Here is a 23,380-nt window from a genome sequence, read left to right as displayed (position 1 = left end):
ATGAGATGCTCGAGAAGCACTGTGTTTTGGAGAAAACTTGGGGGAAAATAATGTGCTGGGGACGGGGAAGGTCTTTGGCGCTTCATTTACTGCCCAGGCTGCTGCTCCACGCGGGTTCCCGCTGCAGACGCCGGGCCCGGGTGGCTGCAAGTCTCCGCGGACAAGCGGCCGGCGGGCGCCCGAGGTTAGGGCGCGAGCAGCGAGCGCAGTCCCAGGAGCGCCGCCAGCAGAAGCGCGGGCGCGGGCGCGGGCGCGGCGCCGGGGGCGCGCAGGCAGGCGGCGTAAGCGTCAAAGGCCACTTCGCGCAACGCGCACACGTGCTCGGCGCGGCAGGCCTGGTCGCAGGCCTCGCGGTCGTAGCCGACCGAGTTGTAGACGTAGTAGCGCTGCAGCGCCCCGGGATCGCCGGCGATGCGGCCCAGCGCCGCGTGCATGGAGTGGGCGCCTGCGTCGGGCACCCCGTAGGCCTTGGTCAGCCGGTACTCAAGCTCCCAGAGTGGAGTCCCTTGCGCGTTCGCCTGGCTCAGGTTCACGAAGTAGGTCACCACGTCCTGGAGAGAGGGCGTGAGGAGGGCCGGCCCTGAGCAGCAGGCAGTTTCCACCCAACCTCCAATCCTACACATTGCATTCCGCCCGCCCCCCACCCACCCGTCCCCCCCCCCGCCCGTCCCAGATTCTTTATAGCTCTAACAGTGACTGCTGTTAGAGAGCATTTCCTACTTATGGGGTATGCCTGGTATGCTAATGGGGTAACTGCCCGTATTACCCCGATTTCACAGATGAGGACACTGAGTCCTAAAGAGGTTAATTCCTTTGTCCAGGGTCCTACAGGTGTTCAGTGACAGAAGAGGGCTCAGTAAATATTTACAGAATTCATGGATAAAAAGCAACTTAAAGAAATGGCATGGAGTGCCTGGCTGAAAGAGGTTATGGAATTGTGGTTGACGACGGTTTGGGATACACCCAGGACTCCTAGGGCCAGATGCATCTTCGGAACTAGATTCTGGAAAGGCTTATCTGTCTGATGCTTTCCACTTAAATTTATCACTAGAAGTGGGGTAAGAGGAACTGCCATGTCTGGAGGGCAGCCTCCCCAGAGGCACATTATGTTATTCCATTTGGTCCTCTCCAAACCCTGTGAGGGACTGATACTCCCATTTCACAGATAAGCAGAGGCGGGAAGAGGTCAAAAATCTCATGAGTGGTGGAGCCAGGATTCAAACCCAGGCCTGTGTGACTCCCCTCCCTGAGAAGGCGTTTTGGGGGTGGGGGGGCGTGGGAACCAGCTGGTGACTCCTCTGCTAAGGCCCTCTGAGTGCCCATATGGACAACAGGCCACACTCTTGAAAGACCTCAGACGTCTCCTCCGTGCACACTTACTCTAGAGTCAAGGACCTCGGTTATCTGGTCCAGTCCCTGGCTTTAAATGTCCTCTCTCAAGCACCCAATTAAAAATCTCTATATCCACCTCTTCCTGGGCCTCCAACTTGAATACCCGGCTGCCTCTTTCCTGGGCATTTTCACTGGGACACCACTTAGACCTCCCCAAGTGAACAGGTCCCAAACCAGACTTCTGATCTTCCTCTGAAACGTGCTCCTCCCACGGTGATCCCAGTTCAGTAAAGGGCAGCTTCACCCCTCCAGGCGCTGAGGCCAAAGCCATGGCTCCTCTCTTTCTCTCTCGCCCTCATCCAGTCCCCCAAAACCCTGTCTCCTCTACCTTCAGCAAACATCCAGGATCTGGGGCTTCTCGCTGTCCCACCGCCACCCCCTAGCCTGTGCCAGTGTCACCTCTCAGTAGTAATTGTCACCTCCTACCTCACCCTTCCCCTAACCCCCACCCCTGTTTCTGCCCTTGCCCCCTACAGCCTGTTCTCTGCAAGGCTGGCTAGCCGGCGGTGGGGGGATTTTGTAAAATTGTGTAAGTCAGAATATTTCATCCTGCCCCAAACCCTCCACATCCAGCTGACAGGATCTGACCTCGTCCCTCCCACCCTCCGCCTGTGCCTCCCTCTGCAGCTACGACCTCCACGCTCCTCCCTGACACTCACCAAAAGCACAGTCCCACCCAGGGCCTCTGACTTGCCCTGTCCTCTGCCTTCCAAGTATGCCTGCATGGCTCCCTCCCTCCATCTACTCAGAACTCACATGTCACCCTATGGGTGAAATTCCATCCCACCTGCCTCACGGCACGCACGTGCGTGTGCACACACACCCAATAACGGTGACACCTGCCCCCTCACTCTTTGTCTTTAGCGCTTCTCTGCACATCACACTAAACGTTCCTTTTCATACTGTCTACTATAGGATAGGATACTACCGCGTGTGTCTCCTGTGAGAATGCCAGCTCCAGGACAGCAGTGACTTTGTCACCATTCACTTACGTATCTCCTGAGCTCAGCACAGGGCCCCGCTCATGGTAGGTGCTTACTTAGTACCTTTTGTTAAATTAAGGAATACTGTTTCTTCCATGTCAATAACAACAAGCCCAGCCCAGGAGATGAGGGGTTGCTCGGTGAGTCAGAGGTCTGCTCTGGCTGAGGCCTTGTCGGTGTAGGCATAAGGCGGGCAATAGGCATAAGGTCATGCTGTGGGAGGCCTTGAACACCAGGCCAAAGAGATCCAGCTTATCTTGTGGGCACTGGGGAGCCATGGAAGGTCTTAGAGCCTTCTGTAATGTGTAGTAGATGAGCTACAGCAGGGCACGGAGCTAGAGGTAGGGAGGCCGGGTAGGAAGCTATGATCTAGGCTGAACGGAGAATTGGGGACAAAGAATTATCTGAGTTTGTTGCAGGATCTGGAGTGGCTCGAGGGAACCAGAGCTCTAGAAGAGGGAGGATTAAGCTAGAAGGATCAGGCAAGGCGGTGATACATTCAGGTCCCTCCCCATCCTCCCCCTCCAGCCCCAGCAGACCCAGGGCTCCTGACCTGCAGGCTCAGTGTGGCTCGGTCGTATTCAAATACCCGGATGCCAGGATTGTTGGCCCCATTGACCACTCCAGGTAAGGTGGTTTTCCACGGGGTGACTCCAGGGGTAAGGAACAGGACACCGATGGGGGCACCTTTCAGGAGAGAGATCGCGGAACTGAGAGAGAGGCCGGCAAGAGGAGGAGGTGGGTATGGGCTGGCCGCTCTCCTCCGCGGCGAGTACCTGCGTCATCGTAGAACATCCGGAAGCTGTCAGTGTGGTGATGACCGAAGAACTGCCCTGCAATGACTCGATGGTGCTTCCGGACCACCTTCAGGTACTCCTTGTTGAAGCCCTCCCGGAACCACGCTTTGTTCCGCGTCTTCTCGAAGAAGCCCGGGGGCACGTGGCCAATTATGTACACCTGCACGGATGGGGTGACCAGAAGGGGCTCAGGGATGCCCTCCCCGACCCTTCACGTCCACCTCTCAACACCAGCCCCTCTCACCAGAGGCAAGCAGACAGGCTCCAAGATCCCCCGTCAAGCCCGCCCCCTGGCTGATGCCAGTGCTCTGAAGACCCAGCCATGATTTCTTTTTTTAAAAGATTTTATTTATTTATTTGACAGAGATCACAAGCAGGCAGAGAGGCAGACAGAGGAGGTGCAGGAAGAAGGCTCCCCGCTGAGCAGAGAGCCCGATGTGGGGCTCGATCCCACGACCCTGAGATCATGACCTGAGCCAAAGGCAGAGCCAGCCATGATTTTACCAGGTGTTTCCCACCTCTGTGCCTTCGCGCGTGCTAAGGCCGCCCCCCAGAGGACCCCTCTCTTTTTCCCAGTCTGTTGTGAGGCTGGAAAAAGAAGCCCCCTCCTGGCGCCAGGCTGCTGAAGGACCCTCAGGCATAGAGGCCCCTCAGGGGAGTGGCTGAGCTTGTGCAGAGGTGGGACACTGGCTCAGGAGGTGACCCCAGAGAGGGTAGCAGGTGGATGTGGGAGCCCTTACCATCTCCTTAGCTCGGGATGCACGGGTCAGCACGTCTTCCAGCCACCGGAACTGCTGCGCAGGGTCTGCCATGCCAGCCGTCTGCTCATTGTTGCTGTAGTACAGGTTGGTGTTGAGGACCACGATTCGCCCGGCCCCACTCGGGCCCGGCAACTTCTCAGTATAGAAGGCACCTATGGTGTCACAGCCAGGGAGAACCTGAAGAGTCCCCTGCCTCTGAGACACGTCTCCGTGCCCCCCCCCCCAACTTCGCTTCCACCGTCTCCTGTCCTGGCGTCCTCCCTTCCCGTCTTGCCCATGGGAGGACCACGGTGAGAAGACCAGAGGCTCTGCGGGCCCGCTGCCCCGGCTCCAGTCCTGGCTCCCGCACCTAGCTGTGCAGCCTGGGAACATTTTGACTTCACCGCTCTGTGCCTGGGTTTCTCCCTTTCTATAATGCGAAGAACAGTAAGATGTGTTTGTCCCTCCAGATCCACTGTCAACCCTGTTCACTCAACTCTGTCCTAGAAACTGATCTCCGGGGGTGCCCGAGTGGCTCAGTCATTAAGCATCTGCCTCAGGCTTGGGTCGTGATCTCAGGGTCCTGGGATCGAGCCCCACATTGGGGCCCTCCGTGGGAAGCCTGTTCTCCCTCTCCCATTCCCCATCTTGTGTTCCCTCTCTCGCTGTGTCTCTGTCAAAGAAATAAATAAAATCTTAAAAAAAATAAAAAGAAAGAAGGAAACTGATCTCCATGGACTACATCAACCAGTTTCTGGTTGGGTTTGACCCGCTGGGACTGAGGACAGGCAAGATAGCAGCCAGGGTCTCCTTGGACTGCTGTGTCTCTGGATCAGTGGCTCTCAGCCGCTGATTTTGTTCCCGGGGGAACATCTGGCAGCGTCTGGAGACATTTTGGGTTACGGCGATGGTGTCCCTCGTATCCCACATCCTTGACGGCCCCCACGATGATTATCCGACCCAAGATATCAGTAGCACCAAGGGTGGGAAATGCTGCCTGAACCAGAGGTTGCTTCCCCTTCCTTGTTTCCATTAGGAGTCTTGGAATGTGCCGAGAGTGGTGCCTGGCACACAGTAAATGCTCAGGAAATGGTCCGTTATGATCCTCCTTAGAGCCGCTGAGAGCACGGGCAGCGGAGTCAGCCCCAGAGTCTGCTCCCAACCCGGCTACCTCTGCGTTGACTGATTTTCACCAAGGGACTTGACATCTTCAAGCCTCTATCTCCTTATCTGTGTAATGGGGATAAAATCGGTACCTGTTTCCTGGGGTCTTGGTGAGGACAAAATTCGATGAAACCTGGGCAGACAAGAAAGTGTTTACAGTTGCAAAAAGTACCTTCTTTGAAGAGAGTGATGGATTCGTTACTGAGCCAGGGTCTCCACAGCTCTGCGACCTGACTGTAGATGTTGTTGCTCCCTGCTGGGAACTGGTTTTTGGGGTGAAAGTCATGATTTCCCAGAGCAGCGTAGACTTTGGTATCTGGAAGGAAAAAGAGACATGTAAACATGTTTATGGGAAAGCGCTCAGCAGAGCTGGTACTTTTCAGTCCACCACTGACCGTGGGAACCCGTGGGAAGAGCCGTAGCACAGATGAGGGAAATACAGAGATAAGCAGAAAACAGCATTCAGTAGAATCTGGCCAAACATGGCTCAGACCTGGGAAGGAAGAGCAGTGAGCTCCCTGACCCCAGTTCCTAACCCCATTCCCAGCAAAGGGTTTCCCGGTCGGAAGAAAGCATCAGAAGACGAGAAGACGTAAGCTAGAGGATCGAAATAATCTTCCCATCCCTTAGGAACCCCGTGGTAATGTAGAGCTTCTTGTTCTATTCCGTTCCAGGTCCACTTACTGTTAGGGAAGGGGTCTGGTTCCCTCTGGGAGCCTTAGGAGTTTGACAAATTACGTGATTCAACAGGTGTTTACTGAACACCTCGTGTGGGCCAATACACAGACCCCGGAACCAGGCACCCAGTCCCAGTCCCAGGGGCCTCGAAGTGCAGTAGGGTTGACAGGTATTCAGTAATCAGAGGTGGGAGGACTGTCACAGAAAAGGGAAGACCCACTGGCTGTGGGAATGTATGGGGTGGAGGTGGGGGTCAGAGGAGGGAGCGGCTTGTGAATGACGCTGGGGCGGGGGGCCTTCAGATGCATTTCCTCCTTGTGCATTTAGTTTACCTCTGTGTCTGTACTGTGCCAGTAGTAATTGCTCAGTAAGTGTTTGGCCAGAAACAACAACTCCTCTGAGCTCAGGGCAGAGTTCTGCCCTTATAGGAACTTGGCAGTCCCCAGGGCATGAGTGACCTTGAACCAATGAGGGAGGCAGGAGCCTCTAACTCCCACGTGGAGTTAGATGTTTTCACCAACTTAGATCTGGGAGGGCTGAAAGCCCCACAGAAGGAGGCGGTCATAAGGTTCCCATCAGGAATTGCTTGCCAACCCAGAAACCAGCCCTGTAACTGCCTGGAAAAAAACCTCACCTCTTCAACATAACTGCCGGCAGCCTAAGAATCCTTTTAGAGGGGCGCCTGGCCTCTGCCTTCTGCTCAGGTCATGATCTCAGGGTCCTGGGATTGAGCCCCACATCGGGCTCTCTGCTCAGCGGGGAGCTTGCTTGCCCCTCTCTCTCTGCCTGCCTCTCTGCCTACTTGTGATTTCGCTCTCTGTCAAATAAATAAAATAAAATCTTAAAAAAAAAAAAAAAGAATCCTTTTAGGGGGGTGCCTGGGTGGCTCAGTCCTTGTCTGCCTTTGTCTTGGGTCATGATCCTGGGGTCCTGGGATCAAGTCCTGCATCAGGCTCCCTGCTCAGAGAGGAGCCTGCTTCTCCCTCTGCCTACTGCTCCCCTACTGTGCTCTCTCTCTCTCTCTGTCAAATAAACAAATAAAATTAAAAAAAAAAAAAAGAAAAGAAAAGAGAGAGAGAGAGTCTGACTCTTGATTCTGCTCAAGTCACGATCTTGGGGCCACGCTCAGGGGAGTCTGCTTGAGATTTTGTCCCTCTCCCACCGCTACTCCCCTCTAAAATAAATAAATCTGAAAAAATATATAAAAAGATCCATTTAGGAAGAAACACAAAACCCTGGAATTCCAAGGACAGATGAGAAGGGAGGGACTCTCCCCTTTTCTTGCCGGGGCTTTGTGCCGGGCACTGTGAGAAACCCCTTATGAGCATAAGCTCCAATGAGGGCACGACCCGGCTTCTAGTCCACGGCCAAGTTCCCTCCTCCTAGAATGGCATCTTGCTCTTAGTGGATACTCAGTAAATATTTGTTAACTAGATGAGCGAGTGGATTACTCTACTGAATCCTTACAACATCCTTCTGGGCAGGTACCATGATTGTCCTCGCTCTGCGCAGACACGAAACGGAGTCTCCAGGGCACCGCCCAGCCGGAGCATTCGCAGGCGTTCCTGGCTCAGCCGTCCTGCAGAAGATGGGCGGCGTTCACAGTGACTGCCCGGGAACGCAGCTGGCACGTGGCAGGAAGAACATGTGACACGTGATGTGGACCCAGAAATCTCGAGCTTCCGTCCCTTCCTCCTTGCCAGCGAGTTGCCTGACTGCTCTGTGCTTCCGCGTATTAATCTACAAAGCGGAAAGTGTTCTGCTTCACCTGTGTTGCTGTAATTCTCAAATAAGATGATGTCTCCTTTTAATTCTTCTAGTATGTTCTTAGTTTAACATCTCTGCAGGTGCGCTGCGACTTCTCATGGAGGCCGGGCGCGTCATAAGCTAACAACATTTTTTTTTAAAGATTTTATTTATTTGATAGAGATCACAAGTAGGCAGGGCAGCAGGCAGAGGGGGGGGGGGGGGGAAGCAGGTTCCCCGCTGAGCAGAGAGCCCCATGACCCTGAGATTATGACCAGAGCTGAAGGCAGAGGCTTAACCCGCCGAGCCAACCAGGTGCCCCAACATTTTTTTTCTTAACAGTACATAAAATAATGATGTATCTCACAGTCGATGGCATGTTGGATATTAGGAAATTCAATAAATGTGCAAGTGTGTTTATAAACGAGAGACTCTTCTAATTTACCTTTGTATGTAAACTCATAGTTGTAAAGCATTTTCTTTAATATATTTTATTTATTTATTTGACAGAGAGCACAAGTAGGAGGAGCGTTAAGCAGAGGGAGAAGCAGGCTCCCCACTGGGAAAGGAGACTGATGCAGAGCTCAATCCCAGGACTCCAGGGTCATGACCTGAACCAAAGGCAGATGCTTAACCGGCTGAGCCACCCAGGTGCCCCTGTAAAGCATTTTCTTGTCCATTATTTCACTTGTATTCCAGAAGCCCCTCTGGAGTAGAGAAAAGGGTGCTCGGAGTCGGATTTCAGTTTGACTCCCTCCCCAGGAACTGACTAGCTTTGAGCCATCGGTGCCTTCCCTACACATCCAGACAACTGTGCATAAAATGACTCAGGTTGAGGGAAGGAGATGGGAAAGGAGGTTGCCTCGAGGACCGGTATGAGCTGGTGACAGCAGCTGCGAGCCCCTCCTGAGCCCCTCCTGGAGTGGTGGGTCAGATCAGTGCTCAAACAAGGATTTGTGTCCCCACCCTTCCCACATGACCTTGACCTGTTTACTTGACTCCAGGGCTCACATTTCTCAGCAGTAAAATGGAAGTAGCAGTAGCACATCTCTGCAGGAGCACCACAAGCATGAATGAGCTACAGCATATCGTATTCTTAGAGCAGTGCCTGACACTTAGCCCGCAATACATAGATCCATGCAGTTACTGCGGCTGCTAATACTTATTTTTATTATCATCAATCCTATCTGGGGCCTGGAGATCTGTGTCTAAGACCTTAGAGGATGCAGCTGTTCCAGAACCCCAAGGGGGTGGGTGTGGCGGTTAGTAGGCTGCTCTGACAGGTCCCCAGTGGGCAGCCTGAGAGCCTGATTCGGTCCCTGGCACCTTGGGTTCAGCACAGGTTGCTTAAAGACATCGTCTGGGGCCGTTAGATGGGGCATCAGGTCCCGCTCGCCCGTCAGGTCCCATGGGGCTGCTGCCATAAGCTCTCATGGGCTCTGCCTGCTTTCCTAGGCTCTGAAGTCCTTGCAAGCACCAAGAACAGCACCTGGGCTGGAAATCAGCATCTCCCAGAGGCCCCGGCAGCCAGGATGGTTGAAGGGCGGTGGATGGCAGCTCTGGGGCTGCAGCAGGATGTAGGGCTACATGTGAGTCCCTGGGAGACCTCCGGGAATGATGCCTTTCTATCACGGCAGGTGCTGAGAAGGGGCTGTAAGTCGCTGTAAAGCGGGCTCAGGCAGAAGGCCGAACGAGAAGTCAGGCATCTCCGTTCATAGGATTCTGCGTGGAAACACAGGGCAGGGGTGGCTCACGTTCCTCGATCGATCGCTATGAGACCTGGCCAGCGGCCAGCGTTGGGGCTGTTGCTGTCCCAACAGACACCTCCAGGGGTTTAGGCAATGCTTCGGGGGACAGATGGCAGGGGCTTACCTGGAAAGACATCTCTGATGAGCCTGGTCAGGCGCTCCACGATTCCCAGCACAGCGGCTTCTCCCAGCCTCTCATTGGGCACGTGAGGTGTGTCATCACTGCAAAACACCACGGAGCCCATTTGGTGCAGGCAGCTCAGGAGGGGGCCCGAGAGAAAGGAGGAACAGCTCAGCCATGAGAAAACTGGCCGTGGAGCCGGCCCTCTGTGAGGGGAGGGCCAGGCTGGAGCCGGGAGTCTAGGAGGACAGAGTTCAAACCTGGTCTCTGCCCGTGACCTGCTGTGGGTCCCTGGGCTGGCTGCTTAACCTCTCTGAGCCTCCATTATCTCATCTGTAAAATAGGGGTAATAATGGTACCTACTCCTAGAGTATTTCTGAGACTCTAATACATCTGGGAAAATGATATACATAAAATATAGACAAGCGGGACCACTCTTCCTTGTGAAGAGCATATTTCCCAGGTGGCTGTCCTCACTTGGGCTCCAATGAAACGCTTCTCCTTTCTTTTTAAAATAGATAAAAACAAAGGAAAATAAAAAGCAGAATAGTGGCTGCCAAGTTGCAATTATTATTATTATTATGTTAAGAGGGAAGCTTGGGGGTTCGAGTCCCACCTGCAAGTCCCCAGGGAGCTTGGGGTGGAAAAGCCGTCTCTGAGTCCTGCTCCATTCCCCAAGGGTTCTAGGGAGCTGGGAGCTGGCATCAGAGTTTAGAGTTCATCCTATGGCAGATCCAGGACCTGCCCTAGGACACTTTAGTCCACTGTTCTGCTGACCTAAATTCCTGGATCCAACTTAGAAATGGGGCACGTGGATGGCTCAGTCAGTTAAGCATCTGACTCTTGACTTCAGCTCAGGTCTTGATCTCAGGGTCATGAGTTCAAGTCCCACATTGGACTCCACACTGGGCATGAAGCCTACTTAAAAAAGACATACACAGCAAGGTGAGAGAGCAGGGGAGGAGAAAGGGAAAAGGTAAGAGCCCCAACAGTATAAAGCTTGAGGACCCAGCTGGACCCGACGGGGTGAGGCAACTGCTGCATCCATCCTCCCCCAGGAAGTTAATCAGTTTAGTAGTTGTGATACCGTTACCAGCAGCAAACCTGGCTTGCTTTGTTCCCCGGACTTTCTGTGTGTTGTACTCACATCCCCTAATTTGTTCTCCATGATAACCCTCCAACGTGGGTTCTGTTAGTCCTGTTTGACAGATAGAGAAACAAGGCACAGAGAGGTGGGGGATTCTCAAAGGGGTGGAGCCAGGGTTTGAACCCAGTCGGCCAGGCTCCAGAGTCTACACTTATACCCATTACTCCCTGATGTATCTCTGACTCTCCTTAGGGCCCCAGAAGGAGCCTAGCCACCTGCCCACCCCAGGGACAGGCCAGGGGGTCCAAGGACATCAGAACAAAACTCCTCTGCCCTTTATATTTCTAGTTTAATTAGGATCTAATTCTTTCTTCTAGAAAATACTCCCAGTTTCTACAGGTTACCCCTAAGGGATGGCAACTTGCCCCAAGAAGTCAAACTTTTTAGAAACTGAATTATAAAAGGTCCCAGAGGTCATCTCATTCAACATCATATATATCTGCAAGACCCCAGAGATTTCCCAGAAACATCATGTTTCTGTTAAAGGATAGTAAATTTCCCAAAGCAGTCGCCCTTCCCAGAGGGATCCCATCACATCTTTCAGAATATTCCTCCCGGGCCCCTCCTCGGAGAATCCAGAGGCTCCTGGAGCACAATCCGTCTTGGGAGCAGAGTTCAGGGTCAAAGCCTAAAGCTCACTCTCTTCTTAGACTGATTCCTGAGCTGCCCAGACCTCTCCTGAGAAACTGTCCCACTGTCCCTCCCTCCCTTCCTTCCTTCCTTCCTTCCTTCCTTCCTTCCTTCCTTCCTTCCTTCAAGATTTTATTTATTTATTTGTCAGAGAGAGAGAGAGGCACAAGCAGGGGGAGTGGCAGGCAGAGGGAGAAGCAGGCTCCCCACTCACCAGGGAGCCCAAAGTGGAACTTGATCCCAGGACCCCAGGATCATGACCTGAACCAAAGGCAGACGCTTAACCAACTGAGCCACCCAGGCACCCCGACACTGTGACATTTCTGAAGTGTCCATCCCTGTAGCCTCCTGTTGCCAACTACAGGGTCCATCTCAGGGTCATTCCCGGTCACTGCCACACCACACTGAGGGACAGCTGGGGACATCATGAGCTTAATCCCACCCTGTACAAGTGTCCAAGGAGGCTGGGAGAGGGAGCAGGAAGTCAGAGCAGTGGCCAGCCTTCCTCACCAGCCCCCTGCTTACCACTTCCTGTGAGATGGAGTTAGGTGCCCTGCAAAGCTCCCACATCTGCCAGTGAGCCTCCCTCCCAGCTGGGATACAGTGGTCCTCGGGCTTGTCACCCATAAGCCTGGGAACCCCTTGAAGGCCAGTCTGGGTTTGTATCATCTTGGTTCCCCAGTGTTGACCCAGGGCTGAGCGCAAGACAGGCTGCTCCACCGAGGGAGAGAGAAAGGAGCCAGGGAATGAAGGGTGGACCATGAGGGACAAGGACAGCCAGTTCTGAGGGAAGTTGGAGGACTTATGGCATGTCCTTGGATGAGAAGCAGAAATGGAATCTGGCTGAGGAGAAATCACCCACCCCACAAGCTGTCCTTCGGCAGAGCAGTGCTGTGACCAGTGAGAACCCCCCCCAGGCCAGGGCAGCCAGGACACTGGGTCCCAAAGCCAAGACCACTCTCAGCCCCCCTACCTTCTTCCTTCCTTGCACGTGGATCCCTAAACCCTGGTGGGAGTGGCCCCACTGTTCATCGCCCTGACTTAGAATCTGGGAGTCCTCAGGGCACCCAAGTGGCACCATCTGTTAAACCTCTGACTCTTGACTTTGGCTCAGGTCATGATCTCAGGGACATGGGATCAAGCCCCTTGTTGGGCTCTACACTCAGCGGGGAGTCTGCTGGGGTCTCTCCCTCTTCCTCTGCCTCTGACCCTCCCCCTGCTCTCCCTCTCGCTCTTTCTCTCTGCCTCTCTCTCTCTCTCAAATAAATACATAAATCTTAAAAAAAATAAAATAAAATCCGGGAGTTCTCCACATACCCAGATGTGCCCTGACTGTGTCCCCAGCCTCAGAGAGAGCTGTGTTCTACTAAGGTTAGGAGACAGAGTCAAGGGCATAGACTGCGGGATCAGCCAGGCCCACAGTTCCCTCAGGCTTCAGGTCCATCCTCTCTGAATCTGAGCCGGTGTGAGGACTAAGGGAGCTGGCCTGGGGAGGGAGCCAGGCCCACAGGTGGCACTCAGCAGGGGCCTGGTGAAGGATGGCTTTTGTGACTGCTCTCACCCCGTCCAGAGGATGAAGTCTGGCTCCGGCTTGATCTCCTTCATGGCATAGATGGAGGAGTTGATGAGGGCCCAGGGAGAGTCGCAGAGGTAGTCACCCCAGGGGCCTGCGTTGGGCACTGGCTGGGAGCCAGCTGATGGGCACACCTGGAGGGGGTCTTCGGATACCTTGTAGTCAGGGTCAAGGTGCAGGTCAGAGATGTGCCAGAATTTCCCTGCAGGGGAAAGGAGATCGTCTTTGATGCTGGTACCTCCCTGAGTCTGGATCGAGAGGAAGCCCAGCGGGGTCCTAGCTTGGGGAGAACAGGCTCCAAATGTGAGACACTTTCCTCAGAAGCCAGGGTTCACAGAGAAAGAGCCACAGGTCTGACTTGGCCCCACGAAGCCCTGAGAGGACCTATGACCTTTGACCCTCTCCATTTCCCCACCTCGAGGGACCCAGCAGCAGCAAGGGGATTGGGCTTCAGTGACCCTCAAAGAATCATTTGGATTCTAAGCAGCGTGCTTGTTTGAAAGCTAAGTTTGGGGAGTGTCATGGTGAAGGCTCTGGAGCCACCTACACGCTGTGTGACCTTGGGTGTGTCGCTTCACCTCTGGGAGCCCAGAACTAGAGCCACAGCTTCCAACCTAGGCTGGCTGAAATGTCAAAAATCTTTTGGCATGAGGAGCGCCTGCCTGGCTCACTCTGAGCAGCATTTGACTCTTGATCTCAGGGTTGTGAGTTCAAGCCCCATGTGGGGTATAAAGATTATTTAAAAAGAAAATCTTAAAAAAAAAAAAAAAAATCTCTTGGTGTGATCAAGAGAAAGGAATCCCAACAAAGAAACAGGCCACACAGGGTGGATTTGTCATCTGTACCCAGCAGGGGGCCGTGGATAAGTAGTTTCAACCATTCTTATTGACCACATTCGGCCTCTGCCCTAAATCCTGTGTTTTTGGCTAAGACCAGAGTGAGGCCTGGGATTTCCTCACCCTCCATCACTGCTGTCACTTCCTTCTACATTTCCTGTGTCACTCAGTGGCACAGTCATACACCCCAGCCCCGCCCCCAGACCAGGAAACCCAGCCTCCGCCAGGGAGCCCCAGGATTCCCAGGGCTGCTTTCAGGGATGGATAGCCACGGCACCACGCAAGCCACAGGACCCCCCGTGGGGCTCTAGGAGAGGTCCAAAGGTCAAGTCCAGCCCCTGATCCTCTCTCCAAAACTTCTCCTCACCTCTCCTTACCTAAGCCTCGTCCCAGGAGAGGATCAGAAGCTTGTTTACACTAAGATGCAAATGACTGATTAAGTCAGGATCCCTCCCAAGGTCATTACACAGTCACTGCAGCCTTGGAGGGGCAGTTGACCCTCAGACAATGCAGGTTAGGGGCACCAATGCCCACACAGTCAAAAATCTGTGCATAGGGGCACCTGGGTGGCTCAGTGGGTTGAAGCCTCTGCCTTCAGCTCAGGTCATGATCCAGGGGTCCTGGGATCGAGCCCCGCATCAGTCTCTCTGCTCAACGGGGAGCCTGCTTCCTCCTCCCTCTCTGCCTGCCTCTCTGCCCACTTGTGATCTCTGTCAAAAAAAAAAAAAAAAATCTGTGCATAACTTAGGACTCCCCCAAAACTAACTACTAATAGCCTACTGTTGACCAGAAGCCTTTACTGATAACATCAATAGTCAATAAGCACATATGTTGCATGTTATATGTGTTATATGCTGCATTTGTACAATAAAGTAAGCTAGAGTAAAAAATGTTATTAAGAAAAATCATAAGGGGGCGCCGGGGTGGCTCAGACGGTTAAACATCTGCCTTGGGCTCAGGTCATGGTCTCAGGGTCCTGGGATCAAGTCCCGGGTTGGGTTCCCTGCTCAGCAGGGAGTTGCTTCTCCCTCTACTCCTCCCCCTGCTACTGATCTCTCTCTCTCAAATAAATAAATAAAATCTTTAAAAAGAGAAAAAAGAAAACTCATAAGGAAGAGAAAATACATTGTAGTACTGTATTTATCAAAAAATCTGTATATAAGTGGACCTGTACAGTTCACACTTGTGTCCATCAGGGGTCAACTGTATTGATCATCATCCCCATTTTGCAGATAAGGACACTAAGGCTAAGGTCATGTTAACTAAGATCAATATGCCCGAGATCAGACAGCAAAATGGTGGAGGTCCCGTGGCTCTCGATTTTCTCCCAGAAAGATGTGATTGCTAAAGGCATAAAACCAGTGCCTTTTCTTTTTCTAAGTAGGCTTCACGCCCAGTATAGGGTTTGAACTCACTACCCTGTGATCCAGAGTTAGATGTTCTACCCACTGAGCCAACCAGGCGCCCCAAAAGGGTGCCTTTTTATTTTTGATATTTTTTTGTAGACAGTCTATGCCTGCATGTTTCTTTTTTACCCAAACTGAGAGTCTTTGTTTATAATTGGGGGAATTCAAACTTGTCATACAAATTGTGATCACTCTATGTGAAATTACTCCTACAGAGAAAATCCCAAGCCAGAGAAACTAACTGCCAGTAAATGGGCAGAGTTGGTAGGCTCTCCTGAGCCCGTGCATGGAGACTGGAAGGGAGTCACACCTGCTTCCAAGCCTGAGACCGGGCTGGCCAGGTCAGATAGAGTGAGAGGTCCTTTGCCCTTCTCTCTGGAATGCAGTCCCCTGGCTTCCTCTGAAGACCAAGCAAAGACCAGTCCCCTGCCTTGAGCAGGCTCTTCTTCAACGAACCATAAGCAGGAAGCAGTTCTGCCCCTTTGATGTCAGCCCTCCGAGAAGCCAGGGAACATTGCTTCACTCCAGAAACTCCTTGTCTGCTGACAGGCTCACATGTCGGCTGTCAGCGTCTCTTCCCACAAGCTCAGGTCTAGTCAGAGTGTAGAACTGAAACTCCTTCCAGCCTCCCCGGGATTCCTAGTGATACGTAAGCGCACGCTTGTGCGTGTGCGTGTGTTTGTGAGGTGCCCTTTATCCGCTCATCTCATTCATCTTTACAACCATTCTGTGAGGTGGAATTCTTATGCCCATTTCACAGATGAGGAAACCGAGTTTCAAACCCAGCCCTCTCTGGCTCCAGAGCTGAAGCACAAAGTTGACTCAGAGCCTCCAGAAGATGGCTTTTATAAAACACATATGTTATTCATAAAACAGTGGGAGCCACAGGCTTCTGTGGAATCAGTCACAGACTATGAGGAATTAAGCTCTAAAACATCATGGAGAAGGGGATGAGTCTAAGGACCCTGAGGAGGTGGGTTGTCTGGTTTCTAAAACAGGCTCTCCCTTGTGTTGGCTGAGGATTCTGGCAAGCCCGTTAGCCTTGCTGAGCCTCGGGGTGTTTGACATCTGGCCTGCTTGTCTGAGAGCAGCAAATAAGATGGTGGAGAGAACGGGCTGGTAGAGAAGAATCCCAGTACACCACAGCCCCTGGCAGCTACCCCTGGGACAGGAGAGACTGGGAAGGTGTGGTGCATCGGGCAGTGCAACACTTTACTCTGAGACCAGATGTCCTCAGACTTCCCTGTGCGTAAGCCTCACCCGGGGGTCTCATTAAAATTAAGAGCCTTTATAGGGGCGCCCAGGTAGCTCAGTGGGTTAAAGCCTCTGCTTTTGGCTTAGGTCATGGTTCCAGGGTCCTGGGATGGAGCCCCACATCGGGCTCTCTGCTCAGCGGGGAACCTGCTTCCTCCTCTCTCCCTGCCTGCCTCTCTGACTACTTGTAACCTCTGTCTGTTAAATAAATAAATAAAATCTTAAAAAAAAAAAAAAAAGAGCCTTTATAGATTCATGCTGCTTGAATCTTTTACAGTAAGAAAGTATTCGTGTGTTCCTTCAGTTTTAAGAGTAGGTATACCAATCTTAGCTGTCATTATTATTCATTAATTATTGAGAATATGAATAAATTGGGGCACCTGGGTGGCTCAGTTGGTTAAGCATCTGCCTTCAGCTCAGGTCATGATCCCAGGGTCCCGGGATAGAGCTGACATCAGGCTCCCTGCTCAGCGGGGAGTCTGTTTCTCCCTCTGCCTGCTGCTCCCCTGCTTGTGCTCTCTGACCAAAAAAAATATATATATATATTTTTTTAAAAAAAGAGAATATGAATAAATTTGGTATTAATTCCAGTGAGTAGTTGAGAGCACAAACCTGGGTTGGAATTCCAGCTCTGCTGCCCACTAGCTGTGGGACCATGAGCAATTCTGTGCCTCAGTTTACTCAGCTGTAAAAGGGGAACAACAGTGCCCCCTATCTCTTCCGGTTGATGTGAGGGTTAATTGAGATAACAGGAGATAATACCAAGGCACTCAGCATTACAAAGCAGCAGGTATGCTGAATCTGATCCCTGGGGGGGTCCTGCAAGTCCCCCCTTCACCATGGGAGGGAGACAGGATGTGGGGGGAGTGGCTACCACTTTTCTGCAGTCACCCCTGCATCCCCTCAGCTGCTGTCCTCTGCAGATAAAGTGCAGAGGGCTAGGACTTGAGAACAACGTGAAGACAGATCCTGTCTCCTCCTGGATGGCCCATCCTGAGCGGACTGCTGGTGGGTACAGTCCATCCTCCAGTTTAAATTCTGAGAGCTCAGTTGTTCTTCATCCCCGGGTAGGCAAAACAGTTTCCTAGTTTTCCTTCTCCATCACACGGGTCACCAGGCCTCCTTGTCCACTAAGGGACAACAAATATAGGACCCAGGGCCTTGTAGCTATGTAAGGCCCATGGAAATGTTTGAGAGCTGGAAAAAAAAGTGCATTTTTCCCAAGCTCAGCCATCAAAATCTATAATTCATTTGAAAAGCAATGATGTATTTAAAATTTATTAAAATCGTATAACGTGAGATCCTTTAACCCACTGAGCCACTCAGGCGCCCCTAATGTGAGATCCTTTAACTGTGATTCTTGATGGGGGCGGGAGACTTGCAAAAATAATTCCTAGAGCCTAAGAAGTTCTTCAGCTGAGTCTACTTTTATGATTGGAGACAAGAAGAGGAAGGCAGGAGGACACCTGCTATTAATTTAGCACCTACTGAATGCCAGAATCTGTGCCAAGCACTCTACTAATGACAGAATCAATGACATACATTCTAGTATTGTATCATTTTACAAATGAGGAAAGTGAACTAGTTAGTGGCAAACTTATGATTCAAATCGAGTCAGAAGAGAAAAGATCATGATGCACTTTACTTTGTCGCTAGCTAGCAGTGTGACCTTCGATGCTTATTTTTAAACTTTTTAAAAAAACATTTTATTTGTTTGTTTATTTGAGAGAGAAAAATGAGATAGTGACAGAGAACAGGAGCAAGGAGGAGAGGGAGAAGCAGGCTCCCCCTGAGCCCGACACGGGGCCTCTATTCCAGGACCCTAGAATCATGACCCCAGCAGAAGGCAGACGCTTAACCTACTGAGCCACCCAGGGCTCCCTGACCTGGGATTTTTTTTTTTTTTTTAATGGTCCTTTAAACTTTTACAGCACATTACAATGTATGTATGTGATCTCACTTAGCTATCGCATTTAAACTCTCCTCTACCTTATCCCTATCCTATTTTATAGTGACATAAGAGAGTCAAGGTCACATAGATACTAAAAGGTAGGACCCAGATTTTTTGGCTTAAGGCAGTGGGGTTGTTCTGGAAAGGACAAGTGTGGAATGTGGAATAAGGGAAATCTGGTTTTGAATCTAGGCTCCTCCACACTGGCAATGGCAAGCTGAATGAAAGATTGCCCCAACTAAGTCTCAGTTTCCTCATCTGTACAGTGGGGATCATGGTGCCAGTGGCAAAGGGGCGGATGTGTGGATGAAAGGAGCAATCTCACGTGCAGCAGCCCCACAGCTGTGTGGCAGACAAGCCAGCCCAAGTAATGCTTATTCCCTGGGCCAGTCTGCCCCGCGGGCCTCAGTTCTTCTCTTCCAAAGCCTCTGTTTCCTCGAGGGTAAGAGACGGGACTGTGCAAAGTTATCTGAAGGCCCTGCCAGTTCTAAGGCTCTGCGACTCCATGACTTTTTTCTATAATTGTGTGTAACCCACACCACAAGACGATCTGGTCGCTCTTTTAGTCCTTTGCATTTGACCTTGAGCAATCACCTCCCCTGTAAAGTGAGGCCTTCGGAAACACAGGACTCCCTGGTTCAAGCCGACATTTACTGACCCCCTGTGTTAAGCCCGCAGACGGCTCTCTCCTCATGACAGTCCCCCAGGTTCATTGTTGAGGGAAATGTTAGCCTACTGTGCTAACTCCCCATGCTAACCCCCGGGACAGGGTTTGGCTCTTTCTCTCTGGTTTGGAGGATAACCCGGGGCGGCAAGGGCCGTATGTGGGAGGAGAGGGAGCCCACTGGCTCTTATGTACCCGTACCCAAGATCTTGGCTGAGGAAGTGGAAGTCCAAAGGCCACAGGCATGACAGCTCTCTGCCGGGGGTCTCAACCTTCTGTACTTCGGGAAAGACTCAGAGTCTGAAAAAACTTACGGGTGCTATGGAATTCTTCTAAAATTTAATTTTGTTTTTATCAAGATGAAATCAGAGAGAAAGACAAACTCTAAGAGACTCTTAACCATAGGGAACAAACTGAGAGTGGCTGGAGGGGAGGGGAGTGGGGGTGTGGCGGGGGTGGGGGTGGATAGGCATGAAGGAGGGCACGGGATGTCAGGAGCAGGGCGTGTTACATGCACCTGATGAATCACTGACCTCTACCTCTGAAACTAACACTACACCATATGTTGATTTATTGAATTTAAATTTAAAAGAAGAAAATAAATAAAATTTAATTTCCTTTTAAAGTATAGATGTATACATTCCAGAAAGTCTGGAATAAAGAGAAAAAAAATAGTACCTATAAAACCCACCATCCCAGGGGCGCCTGGGTGGCTCAGAGGGTTAAGCCTCTGCCTTCAGCTCAGGTCATGATCTCAGGGTCCTGAGATTGAGCCCCACATGGTGCTCTCTGCTCAACAGGGAGCCTGCTTCCCCCTCTCTCTGCCTGCCTCTCTGCCTACTTGGGATCTCTCTCTCTCTCTCTCTGTCAAACAAATAAATAAAATCTTTAAAAAAAAGAACAAAACACCATCCCAAGAAGATCTTTCAAAGGGCATACTGGGTAAGGCAGCTGAGAACAGACTTGGTCCTTCTGCTTCCTAGCTGTGGGTCCCTGGGCAAGTGTTCTGCTTCCTCTGGCTCTCACTTGCCTCATCTGCAAAATGGGTATCATGGGAATAGTACCTGCTTTACAGGGACTATAAAAACCAAAAGAGGTTTTTCTTCTTTCATTTTTCAAGTGGGCCTGGCCCATCCTAAGTCTCAAAAAATAAATGTTCACCCTTCTTGGCTCTTTCCTTTGTCTGTTTCAGCGTTCCTTTGTTTGTTTTGACAGTATTATTTTATAAACAGGGTGAAGTTGTACAGCCTGGGTTCATGTCTCAACTCGGACACTTACTACATGTGTAACTTCGGGTAAGTTATTTCACTTCTCAGCGACCTTGATAATCCCCACTTGACAAGGCTGTTGTGAGGGTATAATGCACAAAAACTTAGTAATTGTCAGCATTGGTCTTGGTTTTGCTGTATCGCCTTGAACCTTTCCACAATCCATTGAGCTCTTCCCTTACTGCTGTCAGCATTTTTCATGACCGTAAATGATGCTCAATGAACATCCCGTGCATTTGTGGGGGAGGGATCCTTTTTAACCACCAGCCTCTGAGCTGGGGGCGCCCAGTGGCATTTGGATTTCCAAGAAAGCATAATTGAAAGTGAAAGAGTAAGAGAGTGGGAGGTCCTTTCAACCATTCCCACCCTTCTGCCAGACCGGCAGGGCCCTGGAGACCCTCAGTGGGGACTAGGGTCTGCCTCCTGGGTGGAAGGAGGATGGCCACTCAGCTTTCTCCCAGGCAGGTCGCCCTCATAGGGAATGACACACTCTCAGCGCTCATCCCAGCGGTATTTCCAAATTTGGGTCACAGCATTGGGAGCCCAGTCCCTCTTTGGCATTTTGCTCTGTCTCCTACCCCCAGGCACTGGTGCTCCTCCTTGCTGGCTTCTGAGATGCCCAGCTGCACGAGCAGAGCACTTGGCCGGAGCTCCCAGCCTCTCCTGGATAGTGTCCGAGGGCGTGCACTGACTACGGAAGCACCTAGAGACCACCAACTTTTGGGGTCCAGCCTGGAAAAACTGAGCCCCACAGAACAAGCAATGAGCAGAGCCCAGAGTCTGTCCCTCCCTCTTTCAGCCTCATTCCTAGAGCTACAGAAAGGGTGTTTGGGTTCTCTGTTAGGTCCCTTCCCAGGACTCCAGGAAAGGACAACCTAGGACAACCTAGGATCATTAAGGAGAACCATTAAGGGGTCCAGTCTGGCCACTGACTCCTTTTCCACCTCATGGAAATCTAACAGGCATCTCCAACTGGACACATCCATAATCAAACCGCCATCCCCTCCTCCTACACTTCAGCCAATGACAACTCTGTCCTCTCAGCTGGAGGCAAAGACCCAGGAGTCACCCTGGAGTCCTCCTGTTGCCCCACATCTGCCAACAAGTCTTGTCCAGAATCAGACCGTCTCCAACCCGCCATGCTCCTACCCTGACGAGCCTCCATTTCCTTTCACTAGAGGATGACAACAGCCTCCCCATGGGTTTGGCTGCTTCTCCTTGACCACAGTGGCTCAGGTCATGACCAATCACCACAGTACGCCCAGGGCTGAGGGAGTACCCAGGTCACGGAACTTCAAGTGCTAAGATTAGGTAAGTCTTGGGCGCACTGAGACATGTTGGTCACCCTGACTTTTACCTCATTATGGTCTCTTCTCAGTACATAGCCCAGGGGGCCTTTTCAAGCTTATTCGAATCAGATTACCCCACAGCTCTGCCTAAAAACTCTCTAATGATGTCGCACTCAACCCCGAGGCCTTACACCATCTACATGTTTATATGCGAGCTCACGCCAGCACCCCCCCCCCCCCCCCCATGACCCTCAACTTCATCTCTCCCATTCACCTTGCCTACTTTGCTCCAGCCACTCTGGCCCTGGGCTCGTCTTCACATGCATCCCCTGAGTGTCAGGTGTAGGGCCTGTGTGCTTTCTATGTTCTCTTACTGGAAAGTCCCCTGGATGTCCCCAGAGGGAGGGATGCTCCCTCCCTCAGGGCCTCAGGTCTCTACTCAAATGCCATTCACTCATCTTAAGCCCCCCCAACCCCCCACTCCCACCCCTTTCTTCTGCTTTATTAGTCTCCATAACACATATTACTCCTGGAATATCATGCATTTATTTGTTCAAGTGCCTTTGGGTCTGCTTCTCCCTAGTTGAAGGAATGCTTCCCTAGGACTGGAGCTTTGTTTCCTTTCTTTTCTGACACATTCTTTGTTCCTAGAAATAGGGTGTGGTATGCAGAAGGCCTTTAACCGGGTTGGTTGAATGAAGTCATGAATCTGCCTGCCACTTTCCACCTCTACCAGATAGCTGGCTCTTATGTACCCGCACGTCTTAGCGAAGTCGGTGTCCCTCCCCTGGCCAGCTCTGGCCTCCACTTAAGATCTTCAGGCTCAAAGAGCACCCCCACCACTCACCCACTCTCTCTCCCCGGGGCCTCCCTGCCCCAGCTTCCCACCTTGCTGTTTTTAGCAGCATTTCAGCTCCCCGTGAACCACTTCCAGGAGCCACCGACCCCAGGTTCACAGTACAAAACCAAAGCATTTGTGAGGCCTACCTTGTTCAGCTCTGGCGACTCCCCAGGGGGCCAGGAAAAGGAGCAGTTTGAGCAGCCTCATCTTTGGGGCTCACTTCCTGGGAGCCCCGGGCTTCTCCAGTTGCTAGGGCCAACACTGCAGGTTTCCTATCTGGATGCTCTTGGCCATGGGCTTGAGCAGAAGTTCCGGCCCGTTGCCCTGTGCGCCCAGTGATCCGAGGCACTGCCTCCTCTGGCTTTTCTTTGCCTAGCAGGGCGTGAGCTGGGCTGGCCCAAGGAGGGGCATCAGCCAGGCCTTTGAACTCTGAGGTGGAAAGCTGCACTCGTCCTGCCTGTTCTGCAAAGCACGTCGGTCCAGCCAGCAGCTAGATTCTCCAGGAACCTCGCCCAGCCCCTGTGACTGAGTGGCAAGTATCATCTACCTTCCTTGAGCTTTTACGTAGCCCCACCCACCCCCACAGAACCTATCGGCCTGGATGAAACGGAAGGACTCACTGCTAGTTGGCGCTCTAGACGCTCTCCACAAGCCAAGACTAGGTCACACATGCATTTATGCCAGGAGCCATGTGCCAAGGAGATGGAGGGACGGGGGCATCCCCTGCCTTCAAGAGGGACAGGGAAACCAAGGGACTGCCCTTTGGCACGTTAGAAAGTTTGACAAGCCCAGAGGAAGAATCTAACCTTTGAGGACAGGGAGGTAATGGGCCTAATCTCTTCTTTTATTATTTAAATTGCCAAACAGAAACAGAAGTAGACAGAATAAGATTATGAACCCTCAGCGCCCACATCCTCCAGTTACAGCAATCGGAATTTAGGGCCAAGCTACTCATTTGTACCCCACCCCAAATGGACTGGGTTATTCTAAGGCAAATTCCAGAGATCATATTGTTTTGCCCACAAATACTCTAGAAGATAAGGACTCTTTTTTTTTTTTTTCTAACAAGATGATAAAATAGTAATTCCTTACTATCACTGGGTAGATACTGACTTGGTCAATGTTTAAATGCTTAATTTGTTTAATATTTAA

General features: G+C 51.7%; 1 protein-coding gene across 1 annotated transcript; it reads right to left on the bottom strand.

Annotated features, from left to right (window-relative positions):
• Positions 1-185: 185 nt before the first annotated feature.
• On the bottom strand, positions 186-22,712 carry SMPDL3B (sphingomyelin phosphodiesterase acid like 3B). Its single transcript, XM_032863906.1, has 8 exons — positions 22,375-22,712; positions 12,708-12,921; positions 9,373-9,470; positions 5,249-5,392; positions 3,913-4,085; positions 3,152-3,332; positions 2,929-3,062; positions 186-551 (listed from the first exon to the last, which is right to left on the bottom strand). The coding sequence occupies exons 1-8, from the start codon at positions 22,433-22,435 to the stop codon at positions 186-188; spliced, it is 1,371 nt and encodes a 456-aa protein (XP_032719797.1). The 5' UTR covers positions 22,436-22,712.
• Positions 22,713-23,380: the final 668 nt, after the last annotated feature.

This window comes from Lontra canadensis, unplaced genomic scaffold, assembly GCF_010015895.1.
Source record: "Lontra canadensis isolate GAN:19392208 unplaced genomic scaffold, GSC_riverotter_1.0 scaffold25, whole genome shotgun sequence".
NCBI classification, from domain to species: Eukaryota; Metazoa; Chordata; class Mammalia; order Carnivora; family Mustelidae; genus Lontra; species Lontra canadensis.
The sequence above is the reverse complement of the archived record's forward strand: the minus strand, read 5'-3'. Positions and strand labels throughout refer to the sequence as shown.